Source organism: Tiliqua scincoides, chromosome 4 (genome assembly GCF_035046505.1).
Source record: "Tiliqua scincoides isolate rTilSci1 chromosome 4, rTilSci1.hap2, whole genome shotgun sequence".
Taxonomy (NCBI): domain Eukaryota; kingdom Metazoa; phylum Chordata; class Lepidosauria; order Squamata; family Scincidae; genus Tiliqua; species Tiliqua scincoides.
Window position 1 is genome coordinate 224,386,489 of NC_089824.1, and position 26,821 is coordinate 224,413,309.

Sequence of the window (26,821 nt, forward strand, 5' to 3'; positions counted from 1 at the left end):
AGCGCGCGTGGGGGGCGCCCGGCCCCTCGCAGGCAGCAGCGCCCTTCGCAGGACTCCGGACGGAGGCTCTGCCTCGCCCGCCGGCCCCTGCGGAGCCACGGCAGGCCTCTGGGTGCTCCGCGGGCTCGGCCCGCTCCCCGCCCCTCTCCCCGCACAGCCCCATGACCCCCGGAGCTCGGCCCTCCTCCGGCCTGCGTGAAGCGCCGGCACAGCAGCTGCCTGCGAGCCCAGCCGGCGCCGCTCAGGTTCGTGTCGTGCGGCTCAGAGGCAGGAGTGTCTGCGGCTGGACGGGGTCCCAGTGGCTCTGCCCGTCCAGGGAGCTGGAGGGCTGCGCTGTGGCCCTTCTGCACGGTGAAGGTTGCCGCCTGGCAGCTGTAGCGCCAGAGCTGCTTTCTGCGCAGGCTGCTGTTCCCCCACCTCGGGAGGGGAGCTTTCGGAGCAGGCACTGACTCTCTTCTTTGAGCTCCTTCTGGTAGCCCTGCTTTTTTCTCCCTCCCCAAGCAGGTGTGGCCATGGAAGCAGAGGGTGAGGTGGAGAGCAGCAGCGATGCAGCCCCTCGGCTGGAGCAGCGAGAGGAGCCTTCGGAGAGTGGCCTTGACCCGGAGACCTCTGAGGCCATGTCTGCAGATAGTAGCGTTGCTGCCTTGGTGCCTGTTACCCTTTCAGAAGCAGATGAATCTGGTGTAGGCCAGAGCTCAGAAGATGGAAGGATCTCCTTGGTACGCGGCAAGTCCTTTCTGGTGGAGGCCCTAAGCTGTCGGCAGTGGGGGGGGGCACTGCAGGTTATGGGAACCTGCTAGACAAGCGAGCGGACAGCAAATGGGGCTTGAGGGAGCAAATATGAGCAACTGGAAAGGCGTATCTTGCTGTGTAAAGAATGTCTTTCTGTGGAGAGAGGTTTCTTCACATTCACTCTGTCTTTCAGGTTGAGGTGTCTGAGAGCAGCTCCAGCACAGACGCCTTGCCTAGGGCCTACTTGCCTGACTCCTCCTCCATTGCACAGTCCACCCTGGTCTCTAGCGTGTCCACAGTGAGCCAGTCAGTCCTGAGATCTCAGTCTCTGCAGGGCCTGGTTCACTCTAGTGTCCTGGCAGAAGGGGCTCCTGCCGTGTCCGACTCTACAGCCTCCACCTCCTCCGACTTGGGTCCCGCTATTGACAAGGTCATCGAGTCCACTGTGGGGCCCAAAGTCATTCAGAGTGAGCATTTCCAGCAGGGCCTTGTCGGGGGGGGGGGGAGGGCAGGCTTCCACTTTCCAGGCTGCCACCCTTGCCCGTGTGAGTGGGCTGTTGTGCTTTGGCCCTGGTGGTGAGCAGGCCCAGACCTTCTCCCAACTGCAGACCTGGAGAAGTGGAGCATCCCGCAGCTTCATGTCCATCATGCTCCAGCTCCAAGTCTGCAGGGAAGGCTGGGAGTGAGTTTGCAATCATGGTGCTTGGGTGCACGCTGCTCATTGACTGCCTGCCCAAGGCTAAGTCAGGCTGTCCCGTGCTTCCCTGCTTTGGGCTTGGTCACAGCACTCCCAAGAACTTCAGCGCCCCAACAGCCTGTTGTTATCCTCAGAACGTGCGCACATGTGCGTGCTCCTTGGGTGGCGACAGGGTGACTGCAGTTTTGTGACCAAAGTCTGTTAGTCAGCAGTTTTGCCTTTGAGTGTCTGTTTCTTGGGTGAGGGGATGCTCTTACTGCCTCTCTCCTCACTCAGAATATTTTGGGGACTGCCACTTTCGGCAGACTTTTATACAGGTTTGTACCATTGTCTTTCTCAGAGGAGCATTAACTTTCCCTCTTTGTTCTTTTGGCACAGGATGCTTTGCTGTGACAAGCCAGGAGGACGGTGGGGCACAGACCACCCAGTACTTAGTCCTACAGAGGCCAGATGACGGTAAGAAAAGACTCTCTCCAGTGAGGGGAATAAATCCTTCTGGTTGAGCAGTCTTTCTTTCTTCCTCCTTGGGTGGGAGCTTGGAGCAACTGTGCCCCCACTGGCGCTGTGGAGCTCTGCTGGCTTCAGGGGACTATTCATGGGCACTTTCACTTTCATGGGGCAGGAGGTCTGGTCTAGAGGGTAGAGCCTCCATTTGCCTGAAGATTAACATCCACAAGGTCGCCAGTTCGAGGCCACTGGCACCGTGCGACCTTGAAGCAGCTGGCAAGCTGCAGCTGAGCTGTTCCATCTGCTCGGAGCGTGGGAGGATGGAGGCCAGAATGTTAAACCAGATCGGAGCGTAACAGCTTGAATGTGGTAGTTCTTGAAAGAGAGAACCTTCTTTCAATTTGTAAAAATCCCTGCGTGGATTTAATAAGCCTGCCTGTGTAAACCGCCTTGAATAAAGTCTTGAATAAAGACCAAGAAAGGCGGTATATAAATACTGTATATTATATTATATTATTATTATTTCACTTTCTCAAAGGAAGCCCAGCGTGGTTTAAACTAGAACGGGAGTTTTTGAGGGGGTATTGGGGGTGGGCACTCAATCAGAATTACAGGTGGAACTTGTTTGTTCACAGATTATGCATCTTCAGATCTGGCTCAGCCTGAGCCAGAGGGCTTTCTGAAGAGTCTGCTGCTGGGGGGCATCCTGAGGGAAACTGGTAGTGACTTATGGCCATTTAAGGCATTCTGAGACCCAGGTGGGCGCGCATTGCCTCTTCAGACTTCAAAAAGCCTTCTGGAGGGGAAAGGACCACAACTTTGGTCCTCTTTGAAGGGGTTGATGGGGCGAAGATTGCAGATTTGAGTACCTGGAGTCTTATGTCAGCGGGGGGGATCCGAGAACAGTCAATAGTCTGAGGCAAAGAGGCAAAGAAGGAAGGTCCATAGCCAGGGAGACAGGCCAGGGACAGACTGCACTTGCTCCCAGTGTGGAAGGGATTTTCACTCCCGAATCGGCCTTTTCAGCCACACTAGACGCTGTTCCAGAACCACCATTCAGAGCGCGATACCAGAGGCTTTCGAGACTGAAGGTTGCCAACACATAGGAGTTCTATGTCGGGGGGGGGGGATCTGAGAACGGAGTACCCAAAGGTACCGAGGCCCCACCTGGCTCATGTTACCAGGATGGTAGTGCTTTCTTTTTTCAGGAAGGGGCCTGTAGGGGAGGGGTTCAGTCCCTGGCAGCATCTCCAGGTCGAGCTGAGGATGTCTCTGAAGGGCCTTTTGGCTGCAGTCAGAACAGGGAATTCTGAACTGGGGAAGTTTGAGTGGCCTGACCCTGTACAAGGCAGCCTTTTTTGGTCTTTTACCCTTAGGTGCTACAGGGGTGTCCCATGTTGCCAGCTCTGCTTTGAGTAGCAGCTTGACTGGGGACACCTTGGCAGAGGGTCCCACCTCCACTTGCGTAGAGCATACTGGTCCTTCAGTACCACCGGAGCAACTTGCCCAACTGGGCCCGTCTGGGGAGCCTGACCTGGAGAACCTGGAGGAGCTGATGGAGGTGGTGGTTGTGCAGCAGTTCAAGTGCAAAATGTGCCACTACAAGAGCGCCTCCAAACAGACTCTTCTCAGCCACATGCGGGAGCGACACTTCCAGCAAGGTGTGTGCATTTGTGGCCTTTGCTGGGAGGGGGTGCAGAAGAGGGTTTGCATACTTGACATAGGCTGCTGGCGTGCGAGGAGGGGAGCTGCCATAGCCAATGTGCAGTTGGTCTGTGGAACTCCTTGCCACGGTGTGGAATGGCATCCGACCTAGGTACTTTTAAAAGGGGATTGTCCAAATTTCTGGAGGAAAAATCTATCACTGGTTACAAACCATGATGTGATGTGCAACCTCCTGATTTTAGAAATGGGCTGTGTCAGAATGCCAGATGCAGGGGAGGGCACCAGGATGCAGGTCTCTTGTCTGGTGTGCTCCCGGAGGCATTTGGTGGGCCACTGTGAGATACAAGAACATAAGAAGAGCCCTGCTGGATCAGGGCAAAAGCCCATCTAGTCCAACTTCCTGGATCTAATAGTGGCCCACCAAATGCTTCAGGGAATGCACTAGACAACAGACACAGCCTGTGTCCTGGTGCCCTCCCCTGTATCTGGCAATCAGGCAGCATACCTCTATCTTGCACATACCTACCACGACTTGTAACCCATGATGAATTTCCTCTAGAAATTTGTCCAATTCCCTCTTAAAGGCGTATAAGCAAGATGCTGTTGTTACTTTCTGTGGCAAGGAGTTCCACAGACAAATTACATGCTGGGTAAAGAAATACAGTATTATCTGCCGTAACTCACCAAAATCTCAGCTTTAGTGGATGTCCCCTGGAAGCTGGACTAGATGGGCCTATGGCCTGATCCAGTGGGGGTGTCCTTATGTTCTTATTAGCCAGGGCTGCTTGCTGTTTCAGAGCTCAGTGAGTGAGTAATTGGGATGGGGGGGGGTTCCAGTTCTCATGCAAGTGCCTTCTGCTACTTTAGGGTGGAGAAAGAAAGAGCTCTGGGAAGGTTTGTTCATGCCCGCCTGGTTTCCCAGGTCTTATGAGGCAGCTCAAGTGTCATCTCCTCTGGGGTGGGGTGGGGGAATTGGGATTCTTGGGATGTAGAATGCTGTGCTGTTTTGGAGTTCTGTGCTTGTGCAGGACTGCCACAAACACAGAGCACAGGAGGGGATTTTGCCTCGCGTGGTGTTGCATATTGTCATCAAGGTGCTCTTGAGCCTTTGTCTGTTATGTGAAGCTTTGTGGATTCCTCTTCTCCAGCATCAGCCACTGGCCTCAAAAGAGGGCGTCCGTGCAAGGAGGTTTCTGTGCCAAAGGCCCCAGAGGAGGGTCAGCCAGAAGGGGAGGATGAGGACGATGATGATATTGTGGATGCCGGAGCAATCGATGACCCAGAAGGTATTTCGTGCATTTTGCATCTGTGTGAAATCTCTGGGAGGAGCTGGCCAGAAGCTGAGGGTGCAGTTCTGTCTTGCTCTGTCTGGTGCTGGGGGAGCAACGGTGACCTTGATCTGGTCCTGAAGGGGGCAGCACTCTCCTGGAATGATCAGGTTGCCCCTGGGTGTGCTTTACAGACCTTGGGCTGTTGCTCCGGCTGCACTCTTTTGACACACAACCCAGTTGCATTGGGGCCCGACTAATGTAGTGTTCTACATGTGAGACTGATAGTAAAGTGGTTGGAAGTGTGGGTGATTCAGAATGTGGTGTGATTAATCTGCGGTGCTCCTTGCTACCAGATGTGGTGATGGCGCCTGCCTGAGATGCCATTAAAAGATGAATGGAAGAAAAGTCCATCATGGATTAAAAGTCATGCTGACTGTATGCAGTCTCTAGGGTGTAAAAATAGCCTCTTTCTAAACGCTGGATGTAAGTGAGTGGTGACCTGACTGTTGGTGGGTTATGAAAGTGACGGTTTGGTAGCTGATAAGGAAAATCTTTTGAGCCCTACCGATAGAGGTGTTTGGAAATTGTGTAATTTGTTTTACTCAGAAGTAAACCCATTGTGTTCAATAAGGCTTAAACTGTAATCTTCTTACTGAAAACAAATGAGACCCAGCTTTGCATTTCTTTTCTGCTAAATACGGGGGGAGGGCTGTTAAAGTGCTACCTGGAAGCAGCTGGGAACTAGATGCTAAGATGCTGAAAGGAATCCAGACATAACTGAGGTTCTCTTGATCTGGAAATCCATGATGCAGGTGTCAGACTATCGACTTGGTCTGAACAGAGTGCTACTCTTTCTGCAGTAGCAAGTACACAATTTGGGTTCTTAGCGGCTCTTGGATCTCCAGGGGGCGGCTTTTGCCCAGCTTTGGCTGGTGCACCAACTGCAGCGATACGTAAGTCAGACCTGACCACAGTAGTCCATGCCTTGGTGAGATCTCATTTAGATTAACATAGTGCACTCTATGTGATACTGCCCTTGAAGGCTGACTAGAAAGGTCAGTCTATTATACTGTATACCTGGGTTTTCAGAAGTCATTGTACATCTGGACTTTCAGAAGGTGTTTGACACAGTCCCTCACCCAAGGCTACTGAAAAAGCTCCACAGTCAGGGAATTAGAGGACAGGTCCTCTCATGGATTGGGAACTGGCTGAAGAGCAGGAATCAGAGAGTGGGTATCAATTGACATTTTTCACAATGGAGAGAGGTGGAAACCAGCGTGCCCCAAGGATCTGTCCTGGGACTGGTGCTTTTCAACCTCTTCATAAATGACCTGGAGACAGGCTTGAGCAGTGCGGTGGCTGAGTTTGCAGACAACATCAAACTTTTCCGAGTGGTGAAGACCACAAGCGATTGTGAGGAGCTCCAGAAGGATCTCTCCAAATGAATGGGCAGCAAAATGACAGTTGCGTTTCAATGTTAGTAAGCGTAAAGTCATGCACATTAGGGGCAAAAAATCAAAACTTCACATATAGGTTAAGAGGTTTTGAGCTGTAAGTGACAGATCAAGAGAGAGATCTTGGGGTGGTGTTGGACAGGTCAATGAAAGTGTGCAGTGGCAGTGAAGAAGGCCAATTCTATGCTTGGGATTGTTAGAAAAGTTATTGAAAACAAAACGGCTAATATAATGCCATTGTACAAATCGATGGTGAGGCCACACCTGGAGTATTGCATCCAGTTCTGGTTGCTGCATCTCAAAAAGGATATAGTGGAAATGGAAAAGTTGCAAAAGAGAGTGACTAAGATGATTACTGGACTGGGGCACCTTCCTTACGAGGAAAGGTTACAGTATCTGGGGCTCTTCAGCCTAGAAAAGAGGTGCCTGAGGGGAGACATGAGTGAGACATATAAAATTATGCATGGGAAGGATAAAGTGGATAGAGAGACGCTCTTTACATTCTCACATAACACCAGGACCAGGAGACATCCACTAAAATTGAGTGTTGGGAGAGTTAGAACAGACAAAAGAAAATATTTCTTTACCCAGCACGTGGTTGGTCTGTGGAACTCCTTGCTACTGTATGTGGTTATGGCATCTGGCCTAGATGCCTTTAAAAGGGGATTGGACCAATTTCTGTAAGAAAAATCCATTACGGGTTACAAGCCATGGTGTGTATGTGCAACCTCCTGATTTTAGAAATGGGCTATGTCAGAATGCCAGATGCAAGGGAGGGCACCGGGATGCAGGTCTCTTGTTACTTGGTGGGCTGCTGTGAGCTTGGTGGGCTGCTTGTTACTATCTGGTGTGCTCCCTGGGGCATTTGGTGGGCCGCTGTGAGATACAGGAAGCTGGACTAGATGGGCCTGTGGCCTGATTCAATGGGCCTGTTCTTATGTTCTTATGAGATACAGGAAACTGGACTAGATGGGCCTGTGGCCTGATCTAGTGGGGCTGTTCTTATGTATACGTTGTTATGATGCTGAATGTGGTGGCTCGTGTGGCTATCAGGGCTTGGCAGTTGATTCTGTTGGACTGTGGCTTCAGTGAGGGCTGTGCTGCCAGCTGGCTGCTGGTTCCTGAGTCCCTTCTGGGCCCAGTTCAAAGGGCTGACTTTGCAGCCCTGATGGCTTGGGGCAGGAGTCACTGAGAGGTTTCCTTCCCCCATATGTTCTGGCCTGCTCCCTCTGGTCATCTGAGGGACCCTCTGAGAAAACCCCAGTCCCACAGTAAAAGACGGACTGGTGGCAAGTAGGAGGGGCTTCTTGGTTTTGGCACTGCAGTGCTAGAGCCTCCTCCCTTAAGAGCTGCAAACTGCCCTGTCCCTTGGAGTCTTCTGGTGGGGGCTGAAACACCTTTATTGGGGTTGGTGATGGGTAAGGATTTTTGCTTGACGTTGCCTTGTTTTGTATTGTTCCATGTCTGCTTTTATACCACTTTGTCTTATTGTTGTTAACAATTATTACCATTTGTTAATTCTTTTATTTTTTTTGTGCTGCGACTTGTGTGTTGCTGATTTGTGTTGCTGGTTTCCACTTGTTGCTGTGTTGTCCTACGTTGATGGCTTTTGGTATTATGTTAAGGTTCTGGATTTTACGCAAGCCAGCTTGGGCACCTGTGATACTGAGGGAAATACGTAAACCTTTTGTTGTAGATTGGAAGTGTTAACTGTTTTATATTTATGTCGCAAGAAGTCACTTTGGGGTTTGAAAGGCAGGATTAAAACAAAAAAATCTCCAAATCCTTGGCGGTGTCCCCAGCCAGCAACTCTTGGCTTGGTTCATCTCCTGTTCCCTTTTCGCCATTGACTTGTCTCCCCTTTCCCCACTGCAGATGATAGTGACTACAACCCAGCGGAGGATGAGCCCCGAGGACGTCTGCCCAAGCTCAGCCTCCTCCTCCCCACCTCCAGTGCAGAGCGGCTGCGCCGGCGTCCAGGAAGACCCCGCAAACTCCCACGCCTGGAAGTTGAGCCTCATCCAGAGGGTAAGGACCTGTCACAGCATTCTGTGCCGACTCACTCAGTTGTCCTGCAGGGGAAACTGGAAATCCTGCCAGGCCCAGTCATGGGTTCACTTGAAAGACTGCAAGTGGGCTAAACCTGGCCCAGGCATGGATCTGTCACTGTCAGGCCTCAAGCCCAGGGCAGGGGAAAGGCCTGCAGGTTTCCCAGCTACTGAGAGGAACAAGAGCACTTGAGCTTTGGAACGCCCCTTCTCCCGAGTACTAGCAAAAAGTTTCAGCAGAGAAACCGTGTTCAACACCAGATCAGGCTGAACCAGTAATTGCCCACCAAGTCATGCGCTGCTGTGAAGATTTAGAATTTATTAGTTATATGACATGACTTCGTTAAGAGTCTTGTGCTGCTAACACAGGAATTAAATATTTAACTAGAACATAATTCAGAAAGCTGTCTGACCTGAGAACTACCCCCTTCCTGTAGGAGTTCCATTGTGGGCTTGGCATTTTTCTTTTTCAGTTGGCATTTTTGTAGAGATTAGCTGTTTCCCACTGTCGTATAGTTCAGGGGTTTGGGGGTGCTCAGGATTCTTGGTTCTCGAACCCTAGAGCCCTCAAAGCTCCCCCGTCCAGTAGTACTGCCACCACCCTGTATGTGCCAGTGTCTCCGTTCAGGGACACTGAGACCCTCTAGGCTTAATTCTATCCCTTGCAGACACTGAGCACTTTCTTTAACTAAAGCTTCAGTCCTCGAGTTACTAGTCCTCAATGAGGGTTTGGTAGCTTGCTGAACGGCTAGGCAGGATTCTGAATCTTTGTCCCCAACAGACAATGAAACAACTTAGTAAAAGGATTTTTACTTTATTAAGTACATCGGGTTACATAAAGTTACAAAAGGCAGCAAATGCTAGAGGCATAAAACTTCTAGGAAACATATCAGCATTAAAATAACAAAGTTAGCTGGCTATCTCTATTATTCCCTAATTCTTACCTGGGTCAGCTTTCTTTTGTAGATCTTTGAGCTCCAGGTTACGTCTGAGGCCACATGGCCCTGGTGGACCAGGCTCTCAACCTGCAGGATGTTGCACCTACAACCTTTTCCACCAAAAAAGACCCCACCACACCCCTTGGGCTTTGTTCTTATACTTCTCATGCTAACAGGATGGAGGCGACTCTGTATTTATTTAAACTGTCCTATCAGAAACTCTTGGGGACAGAATCTTCCTGAAGTGGGGCTGGATGCTAGCCCTCTCAGCTCTCCCCTCCCCACTGGAGGTCCACAGCTGCATTCCATCCTTGAGGGATGCCTTTCTGTCTGCATAGGTGCTACATTATCACCTCCCATTGAGTTGTTAATTCCGTTGACTGTTGCTACTCACATCCTTGCAGCTAGGAACTCAAGCCACTTCTCTGTTACTGGTTTAGTTTGGTTCAGGCTCTACATGCTATTAGGCCGAAACTGTACATATTCATGACACCTACCACTTAGGTTCACCTGTGCTGTTGTCTTTATGGTCTTCTCGTCAATCCTGCTGCCCTGTTATCCTTTTATTTCCACTCTGGACTGCTTTAATGGTGGGTCTTCTTCTGTGGTTCTTGGTTGTCTGATGGTTCTTACTGTTGCACAGCCTCCGACATGGCATAAAGGTTCTCCCACTCCTGGTACTCTAAATGGTGGTGTATTGGGGGGTCTGCAGGGGGGCTGCCTACTGCAGCACTTGTTTCCTCTGGGACCAGCCAAGAGCAGGGCTCAAATCGCAGGTGCCTGTCTTTTGGGAGCTCTGAAAACCTCTTCCGGAAGAGGAAGGCAGGCCAGTCTGGGCCGCGCTTGGACCCTACTGAGTCACAAGTGGCGCAGACTTGGGCTGATGGGCCAGCACTGTGACACTTGCAGCTTGATGGCGGAGAGGCCTTGTGCGGAGCACCAGTGGAAGTCCCTTTTAGCACATTGGGGCACAGTGTGAACTGGACCCAGAGTTTCATCAGTTGAAAATGCGCATAGTTTGGTGTTTGGCTAGGCAGTCTTGTTTTTCCAGGTCTGATGAGAAATACATTTCGCAGTAAGGGCTATTCTGTACTGTGCGGTTGACTGAACTGTCTGGGCCCTGCAAGGTGTAAAGCTCCTGCTTCCAATTCTGCCATGCTAGAACTAGGGGCATCTAATGTTCTGATTGGTGGGAAATCTGTGACAGATAGGAAGAAGGAGTTCTTCATGCAGCAGGTTACAAGGTTGTGGAATGCACTGCCACAAGAGGTGGGGCAGTGGCCACTAGCGTGGTTGACTTTCTGAGGGAATTCGACAAGAGACCTGAAGGAGGGCAGCTCTGCTGTTGACTACTAGTCACCGTAGCTGTGTGCCACCTTTGGGCTTGAGTGGTGGTCAGTTTCATGGAGCAATAGCAGCAGTGGGGGGGGGCTGCCTTTCTCTTTCACTGTGTCTTACCCAGAGCTGATTGGTGGGAAACAGGATGGGGGAGTGGATGGGCCCCTTTGGCCTGACCTGACAGGGTTGATACTACGGCTTCCAGACCAGTTTGGAACTGAGGCTGCCTTGGTCACCCTTTTGGCTGATCCATGCCAGGGACTAGACAGGGAACACAGTTGCTCCCTTGTACCTCTCCGCAGCCTCTGATACCGTCGGAAAGCCCTGCTGGGATGGGTGGGGCTGGCTTTAGGCAGCTCCTCTGTTTCCTGTGTCACAGGGTTTAGCATTAGGTGTCATGGCACCCAACTCCATCTTTGTTGTTTATCTGCAGGTAGGGAGAGAGGTGGCATTCTGGATCAGTGTCTGGAGTCAGCAGTGGGCTGGATGAGAACCTACAAGCTGTAGTTTGGACAAGATGGGAGTTGCTGTTGGTTAGGAGACCCCCGGATTCTGTGGCAGAGTCTGGCTCTGGATGGAGCTGCAGCTTCCTTAAATGATCAGCAGCTTGAGGCTGCCCTGGACCCAGTAGGGCCTGTGGGGAGCCACTGTCTGCTGCTGTCAGGCTGCTTTCCTTGCCATCTCTGGCTGATGCACCAGCTATGGCCATTTCTGGTCAGTCAGACCTGGCTGCAGTCAACAACTGGACTACTGTCGCATGCTCTGTATATAGCTTCTTGTGAAGACTGCCTGAACATGTTGGTTGATACTAGGCATGGCTGGTGACAGAAGTTGTCCGTTTTGCCTCCTGGCTGTCTCATCTGCACTGGCTGCTGGTTTATTCTGGGCAGAAGGTGTGAGGTGCTGGAGATTGCCTCCAGAATAGGCAATGTTTTCAGGCAGCACCCAGAAGATTGTCCCTCCCCATATGAGACCACCCGTGGAGGCCCTGCTTTGCCTTGCTTTCTTTCTTCCTTTCTTTCAAAAAATCTTAATCCAGGAGGCAGCTTTCTCCACTGCGGCAGCTGCCCTGCCAGAGGACATGTGTATGGCCCCCAACTTGGCTCTTCCTTCCAGAAAAGTTGTTCAGACACTCCTGTTTGGCCTGGTTCAGGTTGTGCCTGGCAGAAGTGCCTCCTCTCTTTCTGTTGTAGGTTGACTGTAGCACACAGATTTTTGATTTATTTTGTACTGTTTTGTGGTGACTATGTGAGGGGCTTTAAGCCCCTGGTGGGGAGGTAACTGTGAGGGACTTAAAGCCCCTGCTGAGGGAGAAGAGAGATAAGTTATCAGGGCTCTAAGAACTGAATCCAATGTGGAGAAGAAATGCGTGGGCTGGATGTGTGTGTGGTTCTCTTCCCAAAGGCTTTGCAGCCTGATCCTCCTCTCCTCCCTGAAGCAAAGTGGTGCCTGGCATCCACCCGGGTGGCGCTGTGGGACCGCTGGCTCTGGGCCTGGTCTCCTGGTGGGGCTGCCTGCTGGCCTGCCCCTTCAGGAGTGTGTTGCCATGGGGTGGGTGGGGAGGACAGTAGTCTAGGCGGCACAAGGCACCTCCCTCCCTCCCTGTTGCTGTCCAGGAGATGGCAGGAAAGAGGCCATGCTGCCAGCCCCCTACAGGCCCCTCCCCTGCCCTGCCCCCAACTGCCGCCCTCTCCTGCAAAGGAAGAGGCTCCTTGCTGCTGCCCCTTTCCCATCTTGGTGGTGGGGTCTTGAGGTGCTGTGCTTGGGGACAGCTTAGATGGAACTGCAGTGCAGGTTGTGACCTTGCAAGAGTTGCTTGTTCATGTTTGGACCCTTGCCCAGTGTTTCCCAACGCTGATCTGCATGTGCCTCCGGGTTTGCTAAGAGTGGTTTTACTCAGTTCAGGCCCTATTGCTGCATCAGGTGATGAGATTTTGTGTCTTGGCATCATCTTCCTTACAACCCTCCATATGAAGGAAAGTATGGATCCCAATAGAGGTCCTGGGACACAGGCCTCTGCTCCCGCTTACAGGTGATGAGTGGATGCTCTCAGAGTTGGTTTTGGAACCAGCATCCCTGGCAATAAAGCTGTTCTAGCTTTGGGGGGGGGTCCACACTTCCCCCTTGGAGATGTTTGCCACCTCTTGGCACAGGGTTACCCCTGGAGGCTCCTTCGTAAGAACCTCTAGTCCTTCTCCACACTGAGCAGCATCTCTCTTTGCTGGGCAGGTGCTGAAGCGGAGCCGGTGGTGTCTTCGCAGGGTGCTGAGGCTGCCAGCTCCTCCGGCTTGTCATCCGTTGGGGGAGAAGGTCTGGCTGAGCCTGCTGTGAGCCAGTCAGATTCAGAGAACAGGGACCCTTCTTCCCAGGTAGAACCAGAAGTGATTTTCCGTCGGCGAGGCCAGCCCTCCCTTCGCTTTCTGGGCAAGAAATACCGGAAGTATGGAGGGCGCAGGTGAGAGAATGGGCAGTGGGTTCCTGCCTGCTCCTTGGAGTGAGTTCCCGTAGGTGGGACTGGCCCCAAGCACTCAGTGTCCCTGCAACCTGCTGCAGGTACTGCCATAAGTCTGCCAAGCCCTTGATGCGTCCCCACCTGTGCCGGATCTGCGGCTCCCGCTTCCTCACCCACGATGACCTGCGCTTCCATGTCAGTTCGCACGAGGCTGGCGACCCACAGCTCTTCCGCTGTCTGCAGTGCAGTTACCGCTCCCGGCGTTGGTCGTCTCTGAAGGTGGGCCCCCTGTAGCCTGCCGTGTCTTCCGTGGCTCCTGTGGCCAGTGGGGGCTGGTGCCGTAAGTCTTTTCTCTGACCCTTTCAGGAGCACATGTTCAATCACGTAGGGAGCAAGCCCTACAAGTGTGAGGAATGTGACTACACCAGCGTGTACAAGAAGGATGTCATCCGTCACTCTGCTGTGCACAGCCGGGACAAGTAAGTCCGGTCTGGCCTGTGCCTGCCTCCCACAGGCCACAGAGGGGAAGCTTCCTGTCTCGTGGGGATCCAGGCTCCTGCCGCTGTCTAGAGCCTCTTGTGGCACTTCTTTGGCCAGTGGGCTTTTCAGCTTTCTCTTCAGTTTCTTTTCTCTTTCTTTCAGGAAGAAGCGAGCTGACCCGGTGAGTGGACCGTTCCCAGCTTGTGCCTCTGTCTCACTCCTAGTGCTGCTTGAGGGGTTTGCCGTGTAGGGCAACTTCCTGCTGACACGCAAGTGGGAGCTGAGAGACGGACTGTCCCGTGGCCACAAGAGCTTTCCCTGGCAGGACTGAGTGAACCCGACTGCCTTCCTCTCCAGTTGGGTTGTGCTGCTTACACAGGGCGTCTCTCCCTCAACCCGCAGCCCCCCAAGCGGAGCGCCTTCCCTTGCCCTGTCTGTGGCCGTGTCTACCCGATGCAGAAGCGTCTCACCCAGCACATGAAGACCCACAGTGCTGAAAAGCCCCACATGTGTGACAAGGTGAGTGTGGGAGCGAGGCTTCGCTGGGGTGGCACAGCAGCCGCTTGCAGCAGGAGTGAGCGCCCACGATGTCCTTGCAGTGTGGGAAGTCCTTCAAGAAGCGCTACACCTTCAAGATGCACTTGCTGACCCACATCCAGGCTGTTGCAAACCGCCGGTAGGTCATGGGGTCGCTTGGGGAGGGTGATTGGGGAAAACCGCTCCAGTCCTTTGTGACAGCCACTCCTCCCGGGCAGCTTCAAGTGTGAGTTCTGCGACCACGTCTGCGAAGACAAGAAGCTGCTCCTCAACCACCAGCTTCTGCACCTGAACGACAAGCCCTACCGGTGCAGCCTCTGCTCCTACGCCACCATCCGAGAGGACTTCCTGCTTTCCCACATGGCAGTCAAGCACACAGGTGAGAGGGAGTGGGCGAGGACCAGGAAGGTGCCCATGGTCTGGGCAGAGCACCCAGACTAACAGTAGGAGGGGGGTGGTCATTTGGAAGTGCTCCCAGGCTCTTTGTGGGCAGCTCCTGGGGAGCTGGCAGATGAGTGCACTTGCTGCTGGGTCAAGTTGAAGGGGCCCCGCCTCAGCCAGGATCTCCAGGAAGTCAGCAAGCGGATGCGACAGTTGTTGTTCCACTGTGGCTGGCATCCGGCTGGAGCGGAGGCGTGATCAGCAGCCATTGGCAGCCCCCTGCCCTCCAGTGAACTTGTCTGCAGCCACTGAAGTGAGTGGCCGTCCTCGTGCCCTGTTGACTGTGGCTTTCCCAGACAAATTTCACGTGTGAAGAAGCCCCTTCCTTTGTCTGTCCCAGACTTCCCAGCAGTTTCATTGGATGACAGCCTGGCTGTAGTGTTGAAAGAGTATCACAGGGTAGGAAGGGTCCTTCAAGACCCTTGTCCAAGCCCCCTCCCCTGGAGGCTACCTGCCCACAGCAGCAATGTCCCTGCTAGTCAGCTAGCCAGCCTCTACTTAAGAACCACCAGTGATGGTCTGGGAGGAGGAAGCAGGATTTCTCTCCCTTCGTGCTATGTGTAACTTTAATAAACTTCAATCATGTTCTTCTCGTAGTCTCCCCCTAAAAAAAAATTAGCCTTTCCTCATAAGGAGATTGCTGTAGTGCTAGTCTTTTAATTGTCCTCCTTTGCTCCACTTTTCAGCTTGACAACAATTCTTTTCAGTGTCGCGGTCAGAACTGTGTGCAGTTTTCTAAACGTAGCTGCGCTAGATTTGTGCAGGGCTGTAATAATGGCAGCAGCCTTGCTCTCAGTTCGCTTCCTGTTCCTGATGAGTCCTAGCGTGGAATTTGCTGCTTTCAGCATGGCCACGCACGGGATCGGCACTTTCCTTATAGTTCAGGTCCCATCAGTGTGTTGGTGAAGTTGGGATGTTTTGCCCCCGGACACATCACTCACCCCGGAAGCGCACTTGCTGCTTGGTTGCTCTCGGCCTGTTTGGAGAGCTGCTCTTCATGCTAAGTATTTGATTTCTGCACCTTTAATCATTTGGCGTTGCCTGCAGAGTTGGCCACCTTGCTGCTCACCCAAACTTCAGAAGCTTTGCAAGTAAAAAGCAGATACAAACCCTTGGGGGGGCTGTTCTTTCCCTCCAGTGTGAAAATTGCTGCCCTCTTTTCTTCTTGTTCAACTTTCTTATTCCTAAAAGAACCTTGTAACAATGACAGAGAATGCCGCTGTCTTTCTGTTACGGTCTAGGTTACACACCAATAACCAGCATGTCACCATCCACAGATTAAACTCAGTGAAACTGAGGGGATTACTTGTCCTTAACCCTGGCAAGATGCAAACCACACCACTTCCAGCCAAAACAAGCCTCTCTCAGCCCTCTGAGTGAGTGTAGTTAACTTATCAGGCACAAAGCCTTGCTTTCCACCACTTTCTGGGTTACGATGTCCCCTAATTTAAAAGGGGGGAAGTAGCCTTACAGGTTCAATCCAATCAGTAGCTACAACAAATTTCCTGGAGGTCACACATCTCTGTCTTCCAAAGAAGAGCTTTATTGTTATAAGCGTATTAGTATATCGGGGAACTTCGCGTCCTTCTCCCAGCTCCACAAGGAAGTGGAAGGGTCACAATAATACCTGCATCTCGTGCAATTACAACATAAAAGGCTAGCTTATTTAAAACCATGTACTACTTATGAAGGTGCCCAGAGCTAAAAAGCTTCAGCCAGTGAGTGCCACTCCCTGTCCCGCTGTGCCCTGCAGCGCCTTAGCATACAGTTCAAAAGCACAGTTCTCGTTTGTAGTTCCAGTGGAGTGGTTTTGCTGCGTCATTCTTGGCCAGTCCCAGGCTGGCACCTAACATTAGATACCCTGGAGTGATCCCTCATAAGGGCCTGCCTGTTATTTCGCCTTAAACCGCTTTGGGAACTTCTTGTTGAAAAGCAGTATATAAATACTGTTAATAATAATTAAAGGTAAAGAAACGCTTAATCAACAGTCTTCCTTTCTCTGCCCAACAACAGGGTGCTACACTTTTACCCCAAGATCCTTGCTTTCATCTTAACATTTCCCTTTCTCCTATAATGGTCATAGGGCACAATCCTAGCCAGGTCTACTCAGAAGTGAGTCCTGTTTTGTTCAGTGGGGTTATGTAGAGAACTGAGATATCCTGTGCATTCCTTCCTGCTTGAGAGGTGTTGAAGGCAGCACACAGTCAAGTCATAGAGCAGGTCAGGTGTCTGCCATCTTCACTTGCCTCTTCCTTTCTCTGCTTGTTCTCCCTCGCAGGACAGTTGGTGTTAAATGGCTCTGTGAAATGAGGGGGAGAGAAAGGTGTAGCCCCATTGAAGCAGAGCAGGCTGGTGTCTCGGCCGGCTGCCTCTTGGTCTCTTTCTGCCTGGCCATGTGCTCATTCCTGTATTTTGGCCTGCTCCCTTTTGGATGATGTGGAATAGCTGCACTCTCTCCTTTCAGGAATGAGTTATCTTAACCAGAAGCTGCCCAGCTCCTGTCTAGGTTTTCGAGGGAGTCTATCTTTGAATGCTGGATGGTGTGATTGGACCTGGAAGATCCAGGTTCAAATTTCTGCTCAACCACGAAGCTTCCTGAGTGGCCTGTGGCTAGTCACCATCTCTCAGCTGCACTTACTTCACAGAATTGTCCTGAGGGCCAAAGGAGAGAAGGAACCTTTTACACCACCGTGAGCTCCTTGGAGGAAGGCTGATACAGAAGTGTGATAGATAAATGAATAAATAAGGGAGTGGCACCAGGATCCAAGTATCTTGTTGTCTTGAGTGCTCCCTGAGGCATCTGGTGGGCCCCTGTGAGAGGCAAGAAACTGGATGAGACAGGCGCTGGGCCTGATCCTGCAGGGCCTTTTGTCAGTTTGCCCTCCAGGTCTGTTTAAAAGCTGCTCTGCATTGTTTCTGAATAGCCAGCAGTTGGGTTCAAGGGAATCTCCCTGTTGTAAGGCTCAGCTTGTCCCCAATGTTCCCTGGGCCCAACGCTGAGCACCTCCTTCCAAAGCTCCTCATCTGCCGCGCCTCGTAAGCCATCAGGTGCCCTGTCTGGGTAAAGGAAGTGGGGTGAGGTACTCCAACAGAGTCCATCTCTTCCAGAAAGTCCCTTCTAGGTTGCCTTGAGGTTCCCAGCCAAGTGCCCTGGGCCAGAACAGAGAAAGTGCCTGCATGCCATGCTTTGTTCTGCATTGTGCCTTGGAGAAGAAGTTCAGGAATGGGTCCCAGACCGTGTGGACAGTCAGGTGCATGCACATCTCCCACCTGCCTTCCCCGGCTTCCCAGGATCTCTGCAGGTCACCTTGTGGCTGAAGCATGTGGGAGGGTGGAGAGGGGAATGGCAGGGAAAGCTGCTGCGCTCTCCCTCTGCTTGTTGGCAGTGCTCAGGGTTCCCTGTATGTTGCTGGTCATCCCACACTCCAGGCTGGAGTGGTGGTGTTGAAATTGGAAGGCCCCATGGGTGGGGTGGCACAGCAGGCATTGCACGCCCCTCTGAAGTACCAACAGCCCCACTGGATCAGGCCATTGGCCATCTAGTCCAGCTTCCTGTATCTCACAGCGTCCCACCAGATGCCCCAGGGAGCACACAAGACAGCAAGAGACCTGCATCCTGGTGCCCTCCCTGTCATCTGGCATTCTGAGGTAACCCACTTCTTGGGTTACAATCAATAAACGCTTGATTGTTTCTCGGCAGCCCCTGATACAGGGTGGTTCTTCTGCTAGATAACAGAGGCCTACAAAACTGAAGGTCAGAAAAGTTTTTCCCAAACTTTACAGTGGTTTTATATGACTTTGGGGTCCAAAGTCCAAAAATGGCATCCATTTTGCCCTACCGCATCTAGTTTTAGAGATATAGTATAGCCTCATTAGTGAATGGTTCAAGAGCTTCCTTATGAGGAAGCCTACACCATGGTATAGGAAGCCTTGGTATAGGCTTCCTCATGAGGAAGCTGCTTGAACCATTCACTAAAGAGGCTATGCCGTGTCTCCAAAACTAGACAGGATAGGGCAAAACGGATGCCATTTTTGGAATCAGCACCCCAAATAAATCCAGTGTATATTTGGTGTAAAGTTTAAGGAAGCAAAATGTGTGTTGGCCTTTGTAACTGAATGAGGCTGTGTGCTAGAGAGAGCTTTGGTGGGAACCAATCCTCCCTGTTTTGGGGGGAGGGGAGAGGCTGTGGCACGACCAGTGATCTGTGCAGCTTGATGGTTGCTGGCAGCCACAACTGTTGGTCATGAAAAATGTTTTTATCTTGGAGAGGTCTGTGGGCAGGTGGTGAAGGTGAGCCCTGCTGCCCCTGCACTTTTCCACTTGGAAGTAAATACTGCTGGCTGCTGCACCTTTCCTGTGGGAATGAGCCCACTCTGGCCAAGCACACGGGCGCTCCTGTGCCTCTGTGCGGTGGCAGGCTGTGAGTGCTGGCTAGTGCCAGTCTTCGACGTGCTGCTGTTCTGCCACTGCAGGGGGCAAGCCCTTTGCCTGTGAGTTCTGCCACTTCACCACAAAGCACAAGAAGAACCTGCGCCTCCACATCCAGTGCCGCCACCCGGAGGACTTTGAGGGGTGGCTGCAGCGGCACCCAGAGGAGCCCCCTTGCCGCCGTCGCCCTTTCTTCACCCTCCAGCAGATCGAGGAACTGAAGCAGCAGCACAGCCAGGGCCAGGCTGCTCCTGAGGCTGCTGTGCCCAGTCCACCGGTGAGTGCCCGGGGGGTGGGTGTGTGTGTGTTGCTGGAGTCCTATAGCTTCTCACCTCTGTGGCCTTCTTTCTGCAGATTGCCTTCCAAGCCACACAGGCCTCACCCTCCCTGGAGCCCCCCCTCCTCTCCCAGGAGCCTTTGGAGGGAGCCACCATCATCTATGAGGCAGGTGTGTGTCCTGGGACTACTGAGAAGCTTGGTGCTATCAGCAGGGGGTACTGTCAGATGTCCAGGTGCTGGAGGCCTCTTTGACACCTGGCAGAGTATCAGAAGAGGCCTCCACCTAACAGGGTGGCCTTTGGACCAGAGCCCTGGCTCCTTATGGCTTCATCTGTGGAGTTGAAGTTGGAAGCAGTTTTGGGTTGTACGGGAACTAGAGGTCTTCCATACCAATTTCACAGCGTTTGATCTCTGCCACTTTTGTAAAGATGGGGATAGACCTGGAATCGTGATTGGCGAACTCCCCAGTGCTGTCCCTCCCCCACTAGCTCTGGTGCAGCCGGGCTAACAGAATGTGCACTGCATCCAGTGGGGGGCAATTCGCCTGCCAGAGGTGTTTCTTGCTTACCTCTGTGTAGGTCCCCAAAGGTTTATGGGTCTTCTCAGACCTACGCCAGCTATGGGGGGAAGGGGGCAGGCCAAAAACAGGGAGAAGGATCTGGTATATGTGTTTGCTGCGGAGACCATCCCCCTCTGGCCCGCCCCCTGCCCTGTGGCCAACTGACTGGCACTTGTTGCAGCAGTGACCTGGCAGCAAGCAGTGGCTCAGCTTTCGTGCCACTGTGGTGCCTTCTATCTTGCACTGCTGGGTCATGAGTTCAGCTGCGCAAGACCGCAGTAGGATTGGCGCTGAAGGGCTCTGCATACTTGGCAACCATCTTCCTTTACTGCCCTGAGTGAACACAGAGGGCGGGTGAGTAAGTGATGTGGCACATCTCCTCCCCCACCAGGCATCGAGGGCTCAGCTGAGCTGGCGACGCAGACCGCGCTGGACCTTCTGCTGAACATGAGCAGCCAGCGACAATTGCCTGCTGGCGGCCTGGAGGTAAACAAAATCTGGGTCTCTGGTCTGCCCTGTGCTTTGGCCTGCCCCCTGTGAGCCAGCAGCCCCTGAACCTAAGCGAGCTCTTTCCCTGCAGGTGGCCGTGGTGAAGGCGGGAGACTACTCCAAGGCCCCCGAGGCTCAAGCCCGGCCGGAGGAGCCTCAGTCCGAGGTGGTGACGCTGCACGTTGCTGAGCAGGGGGAGGCCGCCATGAGTCAGGGAGGCTACGGGGAGGCTGCTCTGGGCAGCCCTGAGCTCCAGCAGGTCACTGTCCCCTTCAGCAGCACGGCGGAATACAGCATCGTCGCCCCAGGCGGGGAGGCCAGTGGCCCGCTCTACGGGTGAGGGGGCTTAAGAACATAAGAATGGCCCCGCTGGATCAGGCCATAGACCCATCTAGTCCAGCTTCCTGTATCTCACAGCGGCCCACCAAGTGCCCCAGGGACCATGCCAGATAACAAGAGACCTCACTCTGGTGCCCTCCCTGGCATCTGACACAGCCCATTTCTAAAAACAGGAGGTTGCGCATACACATCATGGCTTGTAACCCGTGATGGATTTTTCCTCCAGAAACTTGTCCATTCCCCTTTTAAAGGCGTCCAGGCCATATGTCGTCACCATATCCTGTGGCAAGGATATGTGGACAGACCAACCACACGCCGAGTGAAAAAATATTTTCTTTTCTGTGTCCTAACCCTCCCCCTGTTGGCAACCTTCAGTCTCAAAAGACTATGGTATCGCCTCGCAACACTCAATTTTAGTGGATGTCCCCTGGTACTGGTGTTGTGTGAGAGTGTAAAGAGCATCTCTTTATCCACTCTGTCCCCTGCATAATTTTGTAAGTCTCAATCATGTCCCCCCTCAGGCGTCTCTTTTCTAGGCTGAAGAGGCCCAAACCCCGTAGCCTTTCCCCGTAAGGAAGATGCCCCAGCCCCGTAATCATCTTAGTCTCTCTCTTTTGCACCTTTCCCCGTAAGGAAGATGCCCCAGCCCCGTAATCATCTTAGTCTCTCTCTTTTGCACCTTTTCCATTTCCACTATGTCTTTTTTGAGATGTGGCGACCAGAACTGGACACAATAGGCTTATAGACACAACGTGCTTCCCTCTGGACCGTGCAGAGAAAGGGTTGGAGCACTGCTTGGACTGGTGGGAGGGGATGCTTGAGAGATGGGCAAAGGGGCTGCGTTCGCTTTCTTTAAAAAACCAAACCAAATGCTCTCTGGAACGACGTCGACAAGATGCCCCCAAACCCTGAGCTTTCTAGTGCTGGGTGCCTGGTTGGTCCTGCCTGGCCTGGCGAGATGCTCCCCCAGCCCTGATCTCGGGAATGCCTGGCCTGGTTGCGCGTTCCTGCTGGGCACTTGCATTGCAGGGGTGTCTCTTCTTGGCTCTCATTCCTCGGCTGTTTCTCTTGGAAATGTCTGCCTTGTAGTGGGTGGGGGAAGCCTGAGCTCCTGGTCTGGGAAAACGGGGGAGTGGAGGAGAGGGTGGCAGAGCCCCCAGCCTCATTCTCCTGTGTCTCTCTTGACAGGGAAGTGGAGGAGAGCGCCAGTGAAGCTGTCCAAGCAGTGATCAGGGACACCCTGCAGGAGATGATGCCCCGCAGCAGTGCCCCTGCGCGCCAGCCGCCCGCAGCAGAGGTGAGGGAGTTGGCCGTGGAGAAAGAGGTGCCGGGCTCCAGGAAGCCTCCTGATGCCTGTTCTTGTCTGCAGCAGATGAGCAAGGAGCAGGTGGAGACACCGCCTGGCCTCAGGTGGCCCGTGGTGCAGTGCCTGGCCTGGCAGGCCCCTCAGGCTGTCGCTCTGGCCTCCGAGGATCAGGAGCCTTCCCTCAGCCAGGCCGAGCAGCCCATGCAGCAGCGAGGCGTGACCCAGACCATCTCCTGGAAAGCAGCCTCCCCAAAGAAGCCATTGAGTAGCGGCAGCAGCAGCACGACGTCAGTAGCCAGGAAGTTCTCTTGCAAGATCTGCGCAGCGCCCTTTGCTGGTCGAGCAGAGATGGAGAGCCACAAGCGAGCCCACGCAGGGCCCAGCGCCTTTAAGTGCCCCGACTGCCTCTTCACAGCAGCCGGGTGGCCAGAAGTCAGGGTGGGTGTTCTGCCAGTCCCTTCGGGAGGCTCTGGGGAAGGGGAGATGCCAGATTTTTGCTAGATGCAGGGGAGGGCACCAGGGCGCAGGTTGTGCCTGTTGTCTTGTGTGCTCTCTGGGGCATTTGGTGGGCCACAGGAAGCTGGACTGGATGGGCCCTTGGCCTGATCCAACAGGGCTCTTCTTGCGTAGGACGCAGACTGGGTCAGGTGGGCAGCAGCCAGATGCCACAGCCTCTCCGCAGGCTGTTTGTCAAACAGTGGAGGTGGGCAAGCACTTGAGGGGAGCCTCCCCTAGAGAGGGCCGTGTGTGGAGGGGGGTGCTGAGTGAGTGCTTTGGAATACCAAGTCTGAGGGTTGTGGGTCTTGGGAGGGGTGTGGAGGTGCCTGCCTCGTGAGCTTGGCCATCTCTTGCCTCTATTCTGCTGTTGCCCCAGAGTCAGAAACAGTGGGGGGAGGAAACCCGGGCACTGAAGTACCTTCCTGCCTCTCCCCTGTAGAGCCACATGGAGCTCCATGCCAGCCTCCGGCCTCACAAGTGCCAGCACTGCAGCTTTGCCTCCAAGAACAAGAAGGACCTCCGGCGACACACCTTGACCCACACCAACGAAAAGCCCTTTGCATGCCGCATCTGTGGGCAGAGGTGGGGGGCACTGCGGCTCATAAAGGGGGAGGGCACCTCTTGTGCCTGTCGGAGCCACGTGCTTGGCGCAAGGCATCTGAGCTTGGTTGTGGAGGGGGGCCTCTCCCCCCCCCGTTCTGGCCTCTGCTCACAGCGTGTCTGACACAAAAGCTCTCCCATTGTTCCAACTGCAGGTTCAACCGCAATGGACACCTCAAGTTCCACATGCAGCGACTGCACAGCTCGGAAGGGAAGCAGGCGCCTGAGCTGGCCCCCAGCAGTGCCTCCCAGACAATCGTCCTGAGCAGCGATGATGAGGCGTTGGCCACGCTGCAGAGTGAGCCACGGGGGAGGGGAGAGAATCAAGCATACTGTTTAAGGGGGCTTTGCCACAGGCCTTTCCTTGTCCCTGTGGAGCTGACGGAAGCAGAATGCTCCCTGGAGGGTTCTGAGCAGAGCATCTGGGACGGCAGGCCAAGCAATGCTGTGACTGATTCCCTCCCCTTCTGCAGCGGCTCTGCAGTCCGGACAGGCTGTGCTGACTCCAGAGAGGCTCCAGCAGGCTCTGGGGCAGGAGCACATCATCATGACGCAGGAGCAGGGCCTCCCTAGTCAGGTAAGTGCCTGCAGCAGGAGCAGCAGCACTCGAGTCTCACCTGGAGCTCATAGAGCACAGAGACCATCTCGGCTCTGCATTCTTGCAGCGGGGGGAGGGGGGGCCTTGAGGGCAGTTGCCAGGGCTGAGCGTAGTGTGTACGTATGTGGCCAGTAGCTGCTGTGTGGGGCAAATACTGTTCCGTGGTGGCAGCCCTGGGGGATAGAGTACAATCCTGCAGTGTAGACGCAGCATCTTACGGCTGTCATCTGATTCCATGACAGCAGGTGTTCCTTTCTCTAGACTGTATGTGGCTTTGCGAACCTGCCTTGATGTTGCCTCTGATTGCTCCAGAAACCGGGGGGTGGGGTGGTAGTGATGGGTTGAGGTCCAGAGCCTTGTCCTTGTGATTTCTCCTCCTTCCAGGAGGAAACTGCCTACATCCAGGAGATCCTGACGACGGCCGATGGGCAGATGGTGCAGCACCTGGTGACAGCTGAGAACCAGGTGGGTGGACTGCAGGGACTGGGTGGGAGGCAAGTGGGCAGGACAGGGTCAGAATGGTGAGGACTGCCATGAGCAGAACTCAGCTGCCTGCCTGTCTTGGCTCCCCCCTTCAAGGTCCAGTACATCATCACTCAGGACGGCGTGCAGCACCTCCTGCCCCACGAGTACGTAGTTCTGCCAGAGGGACATCACCTCCAGGTGAGCTGTGGCGGCTGCTGCTGGGGCAGAGGCAGAACTGCCTGCCTGCCTGCCTGCCTGGGCCTGGAGCCTTCCAGACTCCATGCAGGAGCCTCATTGGAGCCAGGGGTGGACCCTTCAGTTCTGCATGTTCTGTGTGGGAGCCACTCTCTCCTGGCTCTCCTGCCAACTTGCGGCAGTAAGGATTCCTGTTCAAGGCTCGTGGAACTAGAGCTCCCTCAGATGGCTAAGCTCGACGGCATGGGCTCTCCCTGCCCCTGCCCCTCAGATGGGGCTCATGGGCAAGGGACACCTGGGTAGGTGACTGCCCACACTGTCCCCTTGTTTGCTGCTTTTAGCTGTGTTGAAGAAGCCCCGTTATTTGCCTTCCCTGTGATCTGGGGGTGGGGAGGTGCTGTGAGTGGGGGGTCATTCTGCCCAGGAGAAGTTGCAGTGTCCCTGCTCCATTCCCAGGAGGCTCTGGCAGCCAAAGGGGTCTGAAGGGGCCACACACTGCCAGGCCACGCACTCCACCTGGAGCAGGTCAGGCATGCCGGGACATGTGACAGAAGGTCTTCCCCCTCGGGCCCCTTGTGGAAGTCACAGGAGCAAGGAGCGCTGCTTCTCATGAGTGCTTGTTTTCTGTGCCTTCCGAAGGCAACCCACAGGCTTCTACCTTTGCCTCAGGTGTGGGGAGGTGCTCCCATGGGGTTTTTGACCCAGGTGTCTCCTCTGGGAATCCCTTGAGGCAGCAAAATAGTAGAAGGCAGGAGGCTTCCCCCAAAGAGGGTGTGAAGAGGTGAAGAATGTCCCCACCCAACAGTCTCAGGGGAGGAGGCACTACCCAGAGTGCCCTCTGGGAGATTCGGAGGTGGGGGGGGGTTTCTGCTGCAAGAGCTGTTTCTTCCTCCTAGGCCTGCCCACTCTCACTGTCCCCTTTGCCTCTCCAGGTGCAAGATGGGCAGATCACCCACATCCAATACGAGCAGGGCGGCCAGTTAGTGCAGGAGCCTCAGGTACAGGGGAGGAGACTCGCACAGCAGGCAGGGGGGTGGCAAGGGGGTCCAGGAGGCTGTGCCCCTCTGGCCGGAGCGCAGGGGACTGGGCTGTGGGAGCTGGTGCTGCAGCGAGAGAGAAGTGGGACAGGGAGCCTGAGAGCGCCGGACAGAGGGAGGGGAACTCACCTCTTTCTCCCTCCTTCCCATTCCCCCGCTGTCCTCCCAGATCCAGTATGTCCCTGTGGCGTCGGGACAGCAGCTTGTGGCACAGGCCCGGCTGGAGGCGGCAGCCCACTCTGCAGTGGCAGGTGAGGGTCTCGCTGCTTTGGCGAAAAGATTCCAGCTTCCATTTTGGAAATGGGGAAAGTGGGAGAGCCCAGGGTGCGTCTTTCCCCAGCCCAAGGGATTTTCGTGGCCAACGCTTTGCAGGAGGCTGGGCTGCACTGGCTGTGGCACGTGCCCCACTGCTGGCTGACCCTCCTCTTGGCAGAGGTGGAAGGGAGGGGTCATGTTGCTCTGCCTCCCTCCCTTTTTGCTTCCAATTTCCTGTCAGCAGCCCCCGCCCCCCCACCTGGTGTAGCCAGTTAAGGCCAGCGTGTCTTTTCTGCCCCTGGCCACGCCCTTGTGTATGGGGAGGGGTGTGGCTAGCAGTCTCTGGTCTCCCCCTCACTCCCTCTCCTCACCTGTCTGGTTTCTCTTTGCAGCAGTAGCTGATGCTGCCGCAGCCCCAGGAACATTCGGCCCAGACCCCGCCCACCAGCTGCAGCCAGCAGTCCACTATGACATCGTCACCCTGGCAGAGTAGTGGGGGGGGAGTCTTCCTCCGACGGATGGGTTTCCTCAGGGTGCTGGTGGGTGGCAGCAGGACCAGCCCTGCACCTGGATTGTGCCTTCTGCAGTGACCTGGACTCTGACACAGCCCCCTCCCCGCTAGACTGGTACGTTGCCCCCTGGAAGGGGCAGTTGCACAGGAGGGACAGGGCCCGGTCGTTTGGGGCTGCCTTTGGATCTGGGGCTCTGAGCAGAGACTGTGGAACGGGAGTTGCTCCCTTTGCTGGGCGAGTGGAGTACAGGCTTGCTGGCCTTCAGTGTGCTGGTGAATAAAGACACCAAATCCTGTACAAGGGAGCCGGCCCCTCGCCTTGCTTCTCACCCCTGCTGAGGTGACCTTGGATCTGCCAGGGGAAGTCATTCTCTCTCTCCCCCCCCCCCCCCAACGCTTGAGCAGGAATTAATCAGCTGGTGGACAGGCCAAATCCCGTGTAACTCTTTCTGCTACAACCACTGCTGCCTGCCTGAGCCGCTTGCTTGGCAGTGTTTACATGGGATTATAACAGCTAATCTCAGAGTTTTAACGAGGGCTGTTTGCATTATACTGATTATCTTCAAGGGGACAAAAGGCTTGACCCACCCAGCTTGCGCAGGAGGGCGCCCAGAAAGTGTGTCGTGAAAGCAGGAACTGGCAGCGGTACGTAGCCAGAAGAGAGGAGTCCACGCTCCTAGGAGCACACAGCTGTTCTTGGGGGCAGGGAGGTGAAAAACTGTGTGCCCCGGAGTGAGAGCTTTTCCACTTGTTCATGAATG

General features: G+C 54.2%; 1 protein-coding gene across 1 annotated transcript; it reads left to right on the forward strand.

Moving 5' to 3' along the window:
• On the forward strand, window positions 1–26,710 carry ZNF335 (zinc finger protein 335). The gene is made up of 28 exons (XM_066624761.1): window positions 1–245; window positions 505–719; window positions 926–1,199; window positions 1,808–1,885; window positions 3,253–3,537; window positions 4,690–4,827; window positions 8,142–8,294; window positions 12,820–13,045; window positions 13,144–13,321; window positions 13,409–13,521; window positions 13,685–13,703; window positions 13,925–14,041; window positions 14,122–14,198; window positions 14,278–14,438; window positions 18,974–19,206; window positions 19,284–19,377; window positions 20,159–20,253; window positions 20,348–20,595; window positions 21,784–21,892; window positions 21,965–22,339; window positions 22,839–22,981; window positions 23,155–23,297; window positions 23,473–23,576; window positions 23,982–24,062; window positions 24,177–24,260; window positions 25,190–25,255; window positions 25,464–25,545; window positions 25,942–26,710. The coding sequence occupies exons 2-28, from the start codon at window positions 513–515 to the stop codon at window positions 26,040–26,042; spliced, it is 3,984 nt and encodes a 1,327-aa protein (XP_066480858.1). The 5' UTR covers window positions 1–245; window positions 505–512; the 3' UTR covers window positions 26,043–26,710.
• The last annotated feature ends 111 nt before the right edge of the window (window positions 26,711–26,821 follow it).

Excerpts from the sequence above, each read along its gene's own strand:
- ZNF335 (XM_066624761.1), top strand. The coding sequence starts at position 513 with ATGGAAGCAGAGGGTGAGGTGGAGAGCAGCAGCGATGCAGCCCCTCGG. Across the intron at positions 13,046-13,143 it reads CGGAAGTATGGAGGGCGCAG|GTACTGCCATAAGTCTGCCA; the intron begins GTGAGAGAATGG and ends AACCTGCTGCAG. Across the intron at positions 23,298-23,472 it reads GGCGTTGGCCACGCTGCAGA|CGGCTCTGCAGTCCGGACAG; the intron begins GTGAGCCACGGG and ends CCCCTTCTGCAG.